This window comes from Saccostrea echinata, unplaced genomic scaffold, assembly GCF_033153115.1.
Source record: "Saccostrea echinata isolate AGI-Se365-2 ecotype Australia unplaced genomic scaffold, CSIRO_AGI_Sech_v1 ptg000081l, whole genome shotgun sequence".
Classification (NCBI taxonomy): domain Eukaryota; kingdom Metazoa; phylum Mollusca; class Bivalvia; order Ostreida; family Ostreidae; genus Saccostrea; species Saccostrea echinata.
Genome location: NW_026889830.1, coordinates 1,916,689 through 1,931,059, shown reverse-complemented (window position 1 = coordinate 1,931,059; position 14,371 = coordinate 1,916,689). Strand labels below are relative to the sequence as shown.

Here is a 14,371-nt window from a genome sequence, read left to right as displayed (position 1 = left end):
AATGGTCTTGCCAATTTCAATCTTATTTGTCAGATATCAAGTTAACTATCCAGAGTTCTGATTAAAGTGTGTTTTACGAGTCAAAACAGCAAGAACATATTAATAGCTTGCTGGTTTTTCTTGATCAGCACTTCAGAAAAGAGATGTTGCTGTATTTGTAATGAGTGATATTAGGAAATATAATAATATAGGTCTGGATTGTAAGATCAGCTTGCCCCGGTGAGGTTATGCCACTTTCATTTATGATATACAGCGTCAGTAATGAAAATTTCTCTCGGACAAATTGGCGTCCATGGTAATTGTTCGCGTTCACATTGGGGATTCTGCACTGTTCTGCTATGTTTGTATACATAAACATGTGTGCGAATGTTTGATAACGAATCCGAAGTATTTTTACGATATTAAAATTTTGAAGATTTGACAGAATTGAGGATTGTGCATCATGGTTCATTTGGATAATGGTTCCCAATGTTATTCGGAGAATTACGCCGCGAAAATTATTGCAAAAAGTGATTGTTATAATTTTTGGTTTATTGTTGTTTATCTTTGGAATACATGTATTTGTAACCGAAAGGGAACCCCAAGAAAACACAAAAATTAAAGAGAATGAAAGATTCGCTAATTTCGGAATGAAGTCGAAATATCGTCTTTTGCACGAAAATCAACCAATACGGAATGACGATGACATCATTTATCTTGATGATGAACTAAACAATGTCGTGGAGGACAACAAATTGCAAGAAGTGACGTCACGCCCAATGAAAAGATTACCAGATGCGTTAATTATAGGTGTCAAGAAGTCCGGTACAAAAACAATGCTAGAATTTCTCAAAATACACCCAGATGTTTGTGCGCCTGGGAACGAAGTACATTATTTTACAAGAAATTACCATAAAGGATTGGAATGGTATAGGTAAGACATTGTCAGATTAGACATACTGTAATTAGATTGACCATTAGTTTGCTCGATATGTGGATTACATTGATTATAAATGCATAGCTAGTGAATCTTGTGCAAGATTCAAGGTCATTTTTCAAAGTCAAGGGTATAATTGTAAAAGTTACAATGGGTCAAAGATTTTGTCTGACCAGTATCTCCAAAGCCAAAAGGGAGCTATATGAACTTGATTCTCAAACTATTTGAATTGTCTCGACTATAGTCAAAATTTTTTACTGAATTAACTTTTGTGTAATGTTTACTCGAGGAAACCACAAAAGAGATTATATATTATCATCGTTGTTGATTAGGATTTTATTAGACCTATTTATCACAAAAGAGAATTTATGTGAAACCAAGTACTAGTAATCCTGAAATTATTCTTATTTGGATTTGTGTAATGATCAGTTTATTTAAAGTCATAATTCCAAGGTGTAGCCATTGTTACAGCTGAGTTTAACCTTTTAACACACAAGGCTTAGTCTAAAATACGATTCTCTGTTTAATAGTTATAATTTTATTTCAGGATTTTTTCTGGTGTGGTGTTAATGTATAATTATATTATACATGTACTTTTATGTAAATTAGTTTAATTTGATTTCGAGAAACCTTTGTTAAATGAAAGCACTATCACCATTTTAATGAAGAAACCACGCCCTCCAGCGTACTAGAACGTAGTGACAGTCAACATTGCTTGATCTGTGATATTCCAAAAAATGTTGACTGGGCAGAAATTATGCGTGCACGGTTCACTGTCATATGTAAAACAGAGAGAAATTATAATAAATATTGCATGTAATATAATGGTGGAGAAACGGTGGTACCAGTCATTTCCGTCATTTTTCAATGACAAACTTAATACATTGAATGGACGTTGTCATCAGGAATTACTTACACATGTAGATGTATCACGAACAGAGAAAACATTTAATTTTTGTTTTTCCATTTTGAATATAAAGCAAATAAGTGCACCATCATTCTCGAAGCTTAATTAAAGTAAAATTTCGAATACACCATGTAAAACCGACAGATTTTTGTAATTAAATTCAGAGATTATTTTTGAACAATTTAAAATGAGTAACAGATACCGATATACTATATTCTTCATGTTCAATATTGTAAGGCAAGTCTTTTCTTGTCCTACTGTAGTCTATAATTCTGCATAAAAAGCCTTATATTTAAGATGTAGTTGAACCTTTCTTTCAGACGACAGATGCCGGTTTCTGTAGAGAATCAAGTTACGGTAGAGAGAACCCGTGCCTACTTTGTACACGGAGAGGTTCCCCACAGAGTGTATCGTCGGATCCCGAACATTCGTTTTATCGTGGTGGTTCGAAACCCAGTACTACGAACTCTGCTAGATTATATCTCACAATGTGAAAGAAATAAAAGCAAATTGTCTTTCAAGGAGGCCTTCTTTTGGAACAATGATACCGGTTTCCTGGATATTTCACGTGATTTTATTCAGACGAGCATATATGTGAAGTTTTTGGATAATTGGTTAAAATATTTCAAGCTGGACCAAATTCATTTTGTTAACGGTGATAAACTTTATAAGAATCCTTTGCGGGAGTTGAAAAAAGTTGAAGACTTTTTAAGTCTAAGGAATTTGATCTCATCGGAACATTTCTATTATAATACGTCACGTGATACTTTATGCATTAAGAAACGCGAATGTCAAGGACGTCCTCATTGTTTTTCGGACAGCAAGTTAAAAATTCCCCCGCCAGTATACTTGATGAAACGTTTGCAGGACTTCTTCGACCCATTTAACGAGAAATTTTATGAGAAATCAAAACAACATTTCAATTGGAATGCTTAGTTGAGATTTTCGATTGTTTTCTTTTCTACGGTTAAAAGGCAGTTTGAATATTTACATTTGTTTAATTTAGATTTGTGAAAATAAATCACAAAATCATGTTCCTGCTGTGAATCATTTTAAGACAATTGAAGGAGGATGGTTCTAGATAAAATATTATCAGGTTACACATTAGAAGACGTTACAACCTTTTTATCTGAAACTTGGCATAAATATCAAACGGGTTTAAGGGTAACTTATGACACGCTTGTTCTCTGACAGGAAGCTATATCTGATTTTGGCAGTGGTAATGACAAGGAAGCTCTGCCCTTTTGATATTGGTTGCTGTAACATCTTACTCCGTAGATCATTAACAGTCTAACATACTCAGCACTTCACCTTTGATGTTTACAAAAGCAGTATACTAGGTATCATAATCCTTCTCATATGGATGATTTCCGTGTTTCTTAATTTGTCAAGTTTTTGCATTGTTTGAAGCTATGCACATATGTTTTTTGTTTTTTTTTTCTTTTTATGAAATACACTTTAGGGTATTTTTCGCACAGTGCTTTCGTAAAATTCAGCATATTGAGTATAAGGCCCAGGGGTTTTATTTGTTCTGAAATTGAAGTAATCTCTCTTGTCCCGTAAGAAGTGGCGCTAGTTCTTGTATCTCTTGCATTTAATTAGTACTTTTATACATTGCTCATTCGAGAATCATTGTAAGTGCTCACGCAATTGTGTTTTAAAACTCGGATTAGCTGAATAGGATCGATATTTTTTAGTACACGCTGTGCTAACTCTAATCAATCATGACTTACAGAAAGGTTAATTATCTCCCCTGATACACATTTCAAACACTTAATTATTCAGGAAGTATTCAATGTATGTCTCGATTTGGAAATTCCATTGTATAATGTATGTTTCAACTTGGGAGTATATGGCTAATAGGAAGAGTGGACTTGATCTATACATAATAATTTCAAAAGCACCTTTGGGAGGGACACAATCCGACAGTTATACATATTATCAATCCAGTAGCCAACACATTAAATATATCCGTGTGGTAAAGATTCAATTAATTTCAATATATTACATAGGTTGGATATAATCTAAGAAGAAACACATGGTTCACTTAGGAACCCGAGACAACCCGTCCATAAAGAAGAGAAAAGTAATCAAATAATCAGAGCATGCGTGTTTAGTATTAACTAGGCAAAAATATTTTCCTAGGTGAAAAAATAATCACGATAAACCATTAATAAATGTCATACAAACACTCGTCTGAAAATGACCTTGGACATGCTGGATTCTCCAATCAAAACTGACTTTGTCATAGCTTATTTCGCGTTGGTTTCCTTGACTTTACTTCAAAGCCGTGTTTATAGAAGGTGCATATTGGTTTCCATTTTTGCTGAGAACTCTACAAAATCCTAGTATATTCCAAGATTGTTTTTAGAGATGGGGGGGGGGGGGGTCTTAAATTTGGAAGACGGGGTATATTGTTTCTACTTTCGTCTCTTTTGTCTGTTAAGCTTTTTCTAATGAATGACTTGGTAAGGATTGAATACGATGAAATATGGAGATAACGAACAGTATTCAAGCTCAAAGTCCATTAAAATAATACAAATTGGGAGCAGAGCAAATGCAGACCTCCAAAAAACAATAGAGGTGGGATCAGGTGCCATGGAGGAGTGAGCATCCCCTGCCGACCGATCACACCCGCCGTGTGTTCCTTTTCATGATCGGGAAATAACGGAAAAATCCGTCGACAATTTAGTGTGTAAATAAAAGCCTAACAATTAGTATGAAAAACGTCAGTCAGCATTTGAATTAATGATAAATTGTATTTTCTGACAAGGTCATTGTATCGACCATAGAACTAACGAAATGATGACTTTAAACGAGACTGTTGATATTCTTGTTTCATCAACTTCTTTGTCAATAACTTACCTCGTTTTAGAAATTTTTCATACGTAGAGCATGCTCTTGCGTATCGAATCAACTGAGAGATACACACCCCATATGCAGGTGATAAGGGTATATTACCGCACAAGTAAGGGAAGCTGACGATTGGAAAGTTGAAGTCATCACGTTTATCATAAAGCTTTGTTGTTAGATTACCTTTAACGTCTTTTACTAGTAAAATATCCAAATATGAAAGATATGTCAGACACTGTGGTATCTTTCATTTCAAGCTCACTGAGATATATCGTGCCGACATATGAATGGAAATAACTATTGTTAATTGATAATACATCGTAAATAATATGTACCTTGACTCATATTCAGCAGTTTGTCGTCTGCTCCTTTAGACCGACATTGTATACAGAGTCTGGACAAGATACCGGTATAATATAGGAAAAAAATACATAATATGATTGAGGAATGAATATGACAAAATAAATGATGATATTGTTCATTCCGTCGTTTTCATTTCTCCTATGATCCATTTTATGGTTAAACAAGATGTGTTTGTGAAACACTGATGCCCCCGAATGGCAACTTATAGCGAAGGTTAAACTTTCTCAAATGCAAATCAAATAGGTTGGTACCCAAAGTAAGGTCTTGTCCTGAGGAATATACCTGTGAAATATGAAAGTCCTAGCAGCAACTATTGAAAAGATATGGAAAAGGTTAAAATTTTTCAAAAGTAAGTCAAACATCAAGGTCAAGGTCAAAATTAATGGTGCCCAAGGAAAGGCCTTCTCACAAGAAATACACACGTGAAATATGAAAGCCCTAGCATCAACCATTCAAAAGATATGGCCAAGGTTGAAGTTTTTCAAAAGTAAGTCAAACTCCAAGGTAAAGGTTAAAGGGTCAAAGTAGTTGGTATCCAAAGGAAAGTCTTGTCACAAGGATTACATATGTGAAGTATGAAAGCTCTTGCACCAACTGCTCAAAAGTAATGGCCAAGGTTAAAGTTTTCAAAAAGTAGGTCAAACTCCAAGGTCAATGGGCTAAAATTATTGGTATCTTAAGGAAGGTCTTGTCACAAGTAATGCATATGTGAAGAATGAAAGCCCTATCAACAACTGTTCAAAAGTTATGGCCAAGGTTAAAGTTTTCCAAAAGTAGGTCAAACTCCAAGGTCGAGGTCAAACGGTCAGAGTTGTTGGTATCCAAAGGAAGGTCTTGTCACAAGGATTACACTTGTGAAGAATGAAAGCCCTAGCACCAATTATTCAAAAGTTATGGCCAAGGTTAAAGTTGGGTAAAATTTTGTAAAACTGGATCAAGCTCCAAGGTCGAGGTCAAAATGTCAAATATGATGGTACCCAAAGAAAGGAATACACATGTGAAATATGAAAGCTTCAACCAATCATTTGTTTTGAGCAATGTTAAAGTTTTTGCGGACAAACAGATAGACAGACAGCTAGACGGACAGATGGACGGACAGGGCAAAAACTATATAACTATATATATAACTACATAAAAAAGTCATTCAAAGAAGCCGAATGGAAAGTGGTAAAATTCAAAAATTCCAAATTTATTGGATATACTTAACTGCATTGGTGATAAAAAATTATTTTGGTATTATGTATTAACTATATAAAGGAAACGAGTATAACCGACATGAATCCAACACACAGCTTACATTTATCTGTTTTGAATGATTATGATTTAAAATGTTCGGCACATAATCAATTACCTACAAACCTCTAAACGTTGGAAGTGTATAGAATTCAATGATATCATTTCATCTGTTTTAACGCTAATTATAATCCCGTGAGAGATATCATTGATGGTTCTGTTAGAGATTTTTTTTCAAGGTGATCAGGTTTCAAAAACCTTAAACATGACATTCAAAAGATAGATAGGTTTCATTTCCCCTATTAAAATGAATAACATTATATTTGGACGTTTGTCAGACAGAAATTTAAGTAAAATTGATTCCATGTGTAATTGAAAATATGAAATTCTATCGTTCTATGAATAGGTCAAAGGTGAGATAAACATAATGTATTTCTACGTATAGTAATGCAGTAGACATGTAAAAAGAGCACACTTTTGTGGAACCAAATGCTTTGCTTGCAACAGAATGCCATCAGTGCTGAAATTGGAAGATTTTTATATCTTTCGAATGCTAGCCTAATCAACCAACTTATAAATTTCATGAAATCAGAGTCCAGTTTTCAGCTTCTGTGAGATTTGGCTTGGACAAAACAGTTCTCTCTGATGATGGCCTTGACCTCGTTTACATATATTGAGATTTATCATTTATTTATATGTCCCAAATCATCTCAAAAGTCCAAGGTAATCAGATAAAAGTTTAGTCCTGGTAAAGGCTTGTATTCAGTATAACATGAGCCTATACCTGACAGGCCTCTTGTGAATACCTGGTATGTCCTGAATGCGACCAAAGGTTACCGTCTTTGGACAAGCTCAAGCTCCTGGGAATAGATTTCAGAAAATTTTGTGTTTTGCAAAAAAAAAAAAAATTGCATAAAGAAAAAGAAGCCCAGTTATCAACAACACAAGGTCACATGAATTTGAGACAATGTCTTTAGGCCAAGTCGATATTACTTGAAAAAAAAGATTGAAATTCAAGTTACCTTGATCTGGGTGTCAGAATCGAAGATTGAGAATTTTGGTGGTATTTATGAACGTCAGAATAATCTGGACAATGAATCAATAAATACATAACATGCATTTTATAATTGTTTCTCTCGACCTGGATGAACGTGGAGGCTTGTTTACAAACAAAAAAACTTCTAGATACTAAGAAATTCAACTTTTCCTTATTTCAGCCGTTACTTATTAATTAAATATACGTACGATCAAAGAAAAGTTTAAGTACAATCTTCACAGCTTTATTATAAGATGACTTTATACTATTTAATCAGTAGATGACAGAGAGAGCAAAACTCAAGTACATTACATCAGTAGATAGACGTCCATAGACATGAATGATAAAAATGTGCTGTTTGATTTTTATCAAAGAAACTTTATTGTTATGGTAAATAACCAGCTAATGCACCTGTCTTAAGTGGCTTAAAGCTCAATATTGTCTCGGCACGATTTTCGAATGAATAAGAAAGATGAGAAATTTAGAACGGTGTGGGAGACCATCAGTTTAAAGTACACAGCTACCCGTTGGTAAACAAACTTGGACATCCTGTTGGTCTAATATCTAGCATGCTGTGGGTAGATATATTGACACTTTTGTCAAGATGACCGACGCGCAAATAAATTACTTCGATTGTTTATCTTAATTTCATTGTTCAAATGCATCTGTCAATCATTGTTCCACGGCGGAGAGTAATTTATACTCTTAACTAATTGAAATTTTAAAATTGCAAATAGTCAGGAGGTCAAGGTATATAATATACATATATATTAGCATCAAATTTCCCACAGTTAAATGTAAATTGATTTCAGTGTCAACGCTCTGCGATGTTGTAAAGTACTAGTATTTTTTTTTCCAAAAAAATGCAAACTTGGGTAGAATACTTTGTGAAATCTATGCTGTAATGAAATTGAAAACATAAACACGCCTCGAAATTAATGATGGTAATATTCGATCTTCTATATATTAGGAGTGAAACGGTTCACCGCGGTATCGATGCACCGCGGTATTTTTTCTCGGTTTGATACACGGTGCAAAATCTCTAATTTTCGGTTCGGTTCATTTTTCGGTCGGGATCGTTATTCAGTCGGGTTTGGCATAAGGTATAACACGTTACTCAGAATAAATAAGTATAGAAAACGTAAATTTTTGATGACTGATTGCTTGTAAAATAATTTTTGACAGTCAAATAATTTTAATCAATTTTTTCTAGTCAATTTGCAAATAAAATTCGTAAAATATGTGACTAGATTTAGAAAAAGAAAGCATAAAACAACGTAGAATTTGTTTCCTTCTATCAAAATGTATCGTATCGAAAATAACCGAACCGAGACAAAATTATACAATACGTATCGAACCGTAAAGGAGGTGTATCGTTTCACCCCTACTATATATCCTATAACAAGTTAGTTTTACTACCCACTACTGTTTGATTTAAAGACACGTACTATCTGATATGTTTATCTTGATATTCTTCTAGTTACACGTAAATATAACGAAGGGTGAGACTTTTTAAATTCTTACAGACTGGAGTTATTTAAACAATAAAATGCTTTCTTTGGTTGTTAGTTCGGGAATTAATGTCGCAGCTGTAGCAGAAAAAATACATAACCCGCGTAAGCGGGTTATGTGAATTTTTTCTGCAATTGCTGCGACGTTAATTCCCGTACTAACAAAGAAATACATTAATTGTTTATATTTATATTTTTCTAAAGAAAATTAAAAAGTAAATTAAATATGTTAAATATTGTATTATAGATGTGTATGTCATTGTATGCATAATTGATGGAACAGCCATTGCTTAAGAAATCTATGCTGGTGACTTGCTTAGTGTTGTTTATTGAGTGATTAACGGCAATGGTTTTTATATGAAAAAAAGGAAATAATATTCAGTGGATGTAAATATTAAGCAATTGGTTGCAGTTTTATTCAGCAACTAAGGCTTGATGATGGCAAAATAGACATGAACTAAACGTTTGCAATTGCAAGCAAGATCTAAGAATTATCGTTTACTAGCAGATAATGAGATAAACTTATATTTTAAAATATCTCGTAATGCTGTATACGCATCCTTTAAAAATTGGCACAGCATTCTTGTCTAAGCTTGTATACAGTTTGTTACCGTAAGTTAAAGTCAAGTCTGAGGGGATATATTTAAAATTTAATAAAAATTACGATTACGGTTATCTTTTGGATTGTACCAAATTTCCTGATTTGCAAACAGAGAAAGTGGAGGGGGCTTTCTCCTTTGTGTACAGCTACGGCAGGTTAGAGTGCTCGAGATTTGGTCGTATTTATCCTTGGTTCTACGTGAATGTTAGTATCCAAATAAAACGTAATAAAATCCATCTAAGCATTTATTAGTTACATATCCTGGAATATGGATGTTTAAAACTGCTTAATTTCATGGTAAACTTGCCAATTAACTCCATAGATACCAAAATTTTTATATAACTGGACAAAAAAAATTAGACGATGCACAATGAAAAAAATCCAATATCCATTTAATTTTGGAAGGAGGTAAAGAATTAGTGTCTCAATCTTCATTTTCATGCCGAAGACTTCATACCCTTTCCTTTACAAAACTGGGTTCTATTTAAGAGTATCTGTCAACAAATCTTACTTCATAGTCAACATATCACATAATTGATTAAGAAAGCATGAAACTCAAAACAGCTTTGAATTAACTTCAATATTTGATGTTTGTATATCCTCGGCTTTACATAATCCCTCTTGGTAAGATGAAATCTTGAAGAATATCGTCGATCGTGAAAGGGACCCATCTCTTCAGATGGTCGACCTGTGTAAACTCTCGTCTTTTAATACGTACGGTGCCATTTTGAGACAGTTCTCAGTCAATATTTGCCAATCATAGGATTAATATTTGAGAATGTTCAGCAAAATGCTCTTATGATGTTTTCTCTGCAAGTTAACTTGTTAAATTGAGTAATCCTCTTTACGAACATTGAGAAAAGATACTCTTTTTACCTTCCCACTTAGATTTAATGTCATTTATCTTCGTGCATGAGAAACATTACAAAATAGAAGTTCGTTTTCACAGAAGAATTTTATGTATTGCAATTTATCTAATTGAAGTTAGAATATATACGGTAATCATTTACAGAGCGGTATTACGATAAAGATAAGAATTTCTTATTCACTGTAATTTCATTTTTTCCAGCGCTATTAATGAGGCTTCCAATAACACATATAGTATACTGTAACTAAACAAAGTAAAACATATTACACAAAGACCTATGTATATTTTTTGATTTGATAAACTAGAACTTTTAGTTTACGGAGCCAGTTTATGCAAATGCTTAACCATGGTTAGCTCATGTAAACTTATGACTTTTATACGATTTATACAACCAATATAAATGTAAACCAATTGTAAATGAAAAACTAGGCTTTTTGATATCATCGACAACTGCTTCTTCAATAAAATGGAACTCGGAAATTTTAATATACTTGTGATTGGTCATCAACAAAATAACTTTGTTAAAAATCCCTCTGATTCTACACACAAGTACTCTAAAAGGAGATGGGCGAACATAGCGTGCAGAAAGCCTATAGCTTCAGAAATATAAAAATCATGTTCAGTTTGTGAATTTAATATTTAGAGTAAAGTTCTCATTATTGAAATTTATGAAATTGTGATAAACAAAACTTTTCTGAGGAAAATTTTCTCGGAAAAATTTATTCTTTTATTAAAAAATTAATGTGGTATTCGTGGGGTTCGAACACTACACAAGTCCTGACGAACAGTGGCATTTAAATCATGGACTTCAAGTATTTCTCGAAAAAATGCAAATGTTATGTCATAAAAGTATATTTTTAAGGTATAGTGTGAGTCATTGCTCCATATTTTTGGTAACCAAAAAATGTATATTTTTATGCAAACTTTGAGAATTAACTTTCAAAAAGGTGGAGCGAAGACCCACTCATATCGAAAAATAGTGTTATAGTATGCGAAAATGACTCTTTTTGCCTGCTTTAGTGTGTGTCTTATATTTCACAGGCAAATAATGTCAATCTTTGAGGGATTTTTGCAAATTGTAGAGATTTTACATAAAGTATATTTTAATGTTAGACGAAATATCAAGGAAAATTTTGATATAATTGAAATTTAATTTTTCATCTTCATGTTTGTCACACTATAGGCTTATCGCTTGTCATGTTCACCCATCTCTTTAATAGTAAAAGGATGCCGGAGTTCATTATTGACAACATTTATGTAATCTTATGAGACCAGGTCTTCAAACAAACTGTTGGAAATCCGTGGGCACTAATTGTGTTCCTTTATTAGCCGACCTGTTTTTATATTCTTATGAAGCAGAATTTATTCAACAACTTCTACACGAGAAGATAAAGAAGAAATCCTTCGATTCGACATTCAGATACATCGGTGATGTTTTATCCATTCACAATATTTACTTCCATTCATATGTCTACCCCGTATATCCCAGTGAACTCGAAACTAAAGACACCTCAGGGTCTGCAACATCTGTTTTATATTTGAATGTTTAATGACCATAGACGGTAAGGACCAACTAACAACTAAACTGTATGGCAAACGAGAAAATTTTAGCTTTTCCATTGCCACTTTCCTTATGTAGTAATGTTCCGCTATCACCTGCGTATGGTGTTTATGTTTTCCAACTTATACGATACTCAAAAGCATGCTTTCTCAAACCGAGACAGGCTACTGACAGAAAAATTGATGTAAAAGGGATTTCAACAACCTCGTTTAAAGTCAACATTTCGTCAATTCTTTAGCCATTCTAACGAACTCGTTACCAAATATAACCTATCATTGGGTCATGATTTGACTGACATATTTCATACCAATTGTTAGGCCTTTGTTTTTATACTGAAATTGACTACGGAATGATCCGTCTACCTGATCCAGTACATAGGGCTCACGGAGGGTGTGAACAGTCGACAGGGGATGCTTACTCCTCCTAGGCACCTGATCCAATCGCTGGAATTTCCAAGGGTGGGTATTTTATGCGCTGTTCACATATTTGTTTTTATACCCCACCGTTGAAAAACGGGGGGTATAAAGTGATGGGGGTGTCCGTCCGTCTGTCTGTACGTCCGTCCGTTATGCTTTGGGGTACACATCTCTTACCTGCAACTCCTCTTATACTATGGAGTAAAATGAGAATTTCACTGAATCTTTGTTATATAGTGCATTGTGTACCTCCTTATTTTATTTTTTGATCAGACACATATTTCGGGTTTCCAATAGTAAAAACATAGACACTGCCATTCTTTCTGTAATATTGAGGGGTACCCATCTCTTATCCGCAACTCCTCCTACACACTGAATAAAATTGAATGATACTTTCACAGAATCTTTGTTACATAGTGCCATTGTGCACTCCTATTTTATTTTTTGACCTGACACTTATTTTGGGGTCTCCCATAACAAAACTTGGACTTTACCTTTATAAATATATGGGAGGCGGGGGTATCATTCTGTGAGCTCAGTGCTCGCAGTGCCTCTAGTTTTGTTGTGTTCTTTTTGTTGTTTTTTATGGGGGGTTTTTCCTGATCGACCATTGTTCATTTGCTTCACCTTTTTCATTTTGTGAATGCAGCCTGCCATATACATTACTTTTCATTGTATTTTGCATCTAGCGATTGTACTTGGAGACATCAAATCGTGATTTACGATCTTTTCAATATTAATTCAGAGAACTAATGATAACACTGATACATCCTTTGAAAACGCAATCAAACATTTCCCGCTTGGGAAGAATGATAAATTATCCTGAAATGGTTGATTCTAATTATGAGCGAGAAATAAAACTGCTCAGTATTCTTCATATTTAACAGAGGAGTATTGCAAAAGATATTACGTGTTAAAGGGTCCCGAAATCATTCTGATTGGTGTCAGATCTTATGCAATAAACGACAGGAAGTCGTTCTCAATTTATGTTTTCCCGAAAGACGATCCACAGATCTTATTCTCGCGTGAGTTTTTGCGAAACAAAATCAAGAATATATCTCTAATTTTCCCCCTCGCTACTACTGTCTGCATGTCAAATCTCTATTGTGAAAAAAATTCAATAAATGAATGATACCACCGATCAGAAATTGGCTATTATGTTGATTTTCAAAGGATGCATCACGAAATGGCCAACAGAGTCTCATTTAGTTATTATCTTAACTTGCATGGACAGTATGTTTACGCCTACAATGTCTGTCTTGTAATGCATTTAAGCAGAGGTAACCCATTATATTTTTTTTCAGCATTTTTGATTAAATATTCTATGCTGCTTTTATTGTAAAGAAACACTAGTACTTAACAGTATTTGATTATCAAACAAACACAGAATATTAAAATGTATTTGAAATTTTATTTGCTTTGGTTATCGGGTATAATTCAGTAGAACAATTGAAGTATTATGTTTTAGGTAATGTATAAATACCGTAAGCTAATAGCATCGATGTGAAAAAAAATCATTATTTTCTTTGAATATTCTCTACAACAATGAAGATAGTGACTGCGACATTTCTAGTAGGATTCAAGTATATGTTGATCAACAAGAAACACAAGTATATAACCAATATTTAGAAGTTAAGTAACACGCCTTTTTTCCATTTGTTTCACCATATGAGAAGGTTACATAATTACACCAGTGATACAGGAGTTCCGCAAAATAATGAATTATGAAATATAAAGAGTTAAAGAGCTGAAATTAAAGGTGACCGTTCTTACCAACATGGATTTGTATTTAAGATAAGACTTTATATCAAGCTGTCCTCCATCTTCATAATGTCAAGGTTTTGTGAAATCAATGACAGAAATCGCTATTTAAAAGTTGGGCTTGTGATTACACAATCATGACGTAATTGTATTTTAAACCAACCAATGAGAATATATCTTTCAAATCCGTCGTTTTCAAGTTGTTCAAAGCCATAGCACATATTTTGTGATTGTACGGAGAAGGCTTCCAAAAATTATTCTCCGATATTTTATTTGAGGTAACTAGTCACAAATCCTACAATATTGGCATCCTCCATTTTAAAGGCAAGTCATATTTGTTTACAA

The 14,371-nt window shown here is 33.7% G+C and overlaps 1 protein-coding gene across 1 annotated transcript; it reads left to right on the top strand.

Moving 5' to 3' along the window:
* The first annotated feature begins 31 nt into the window (after positions 1–31).
* Positions 32–2,793, top strand: LOC133176705 (heparan sulfate glucosamine 3-O-sulfotransferase 3A1-like). Its single transcript, XM_061311775.1, has 2 exons — positions 32–913; positions 2,144–2,793. Exons 1-2 carry the CDS (start codon positions 459–461, stop codon positions 2,757–2,759), a joined length of 1,071 nt encoding a protein of 356 aa, XP_061167759.1. The 5' UTR covers positions 32–458; the 3' UTR covers positions 2,760–2,793.
* Positions 2,794–14,371: the final 11,578 nt, after the last annotated feature.

Coding starts and splice junctions, on each gene's coding strand:
- LOC133176705 (XM_061311775.1), top strand. CDS start 459: ATGGTTCCCAATGTTATTCGGAGAATTACGCCGCGAAAATTATTGCAA. Junction 914..2,143: donor AAAGGATTGGAATGGTATAG/GTAAGACATTGT, acceptor CCTTTCTTTCAG/ACGACAGATGCCGGTTTCTG.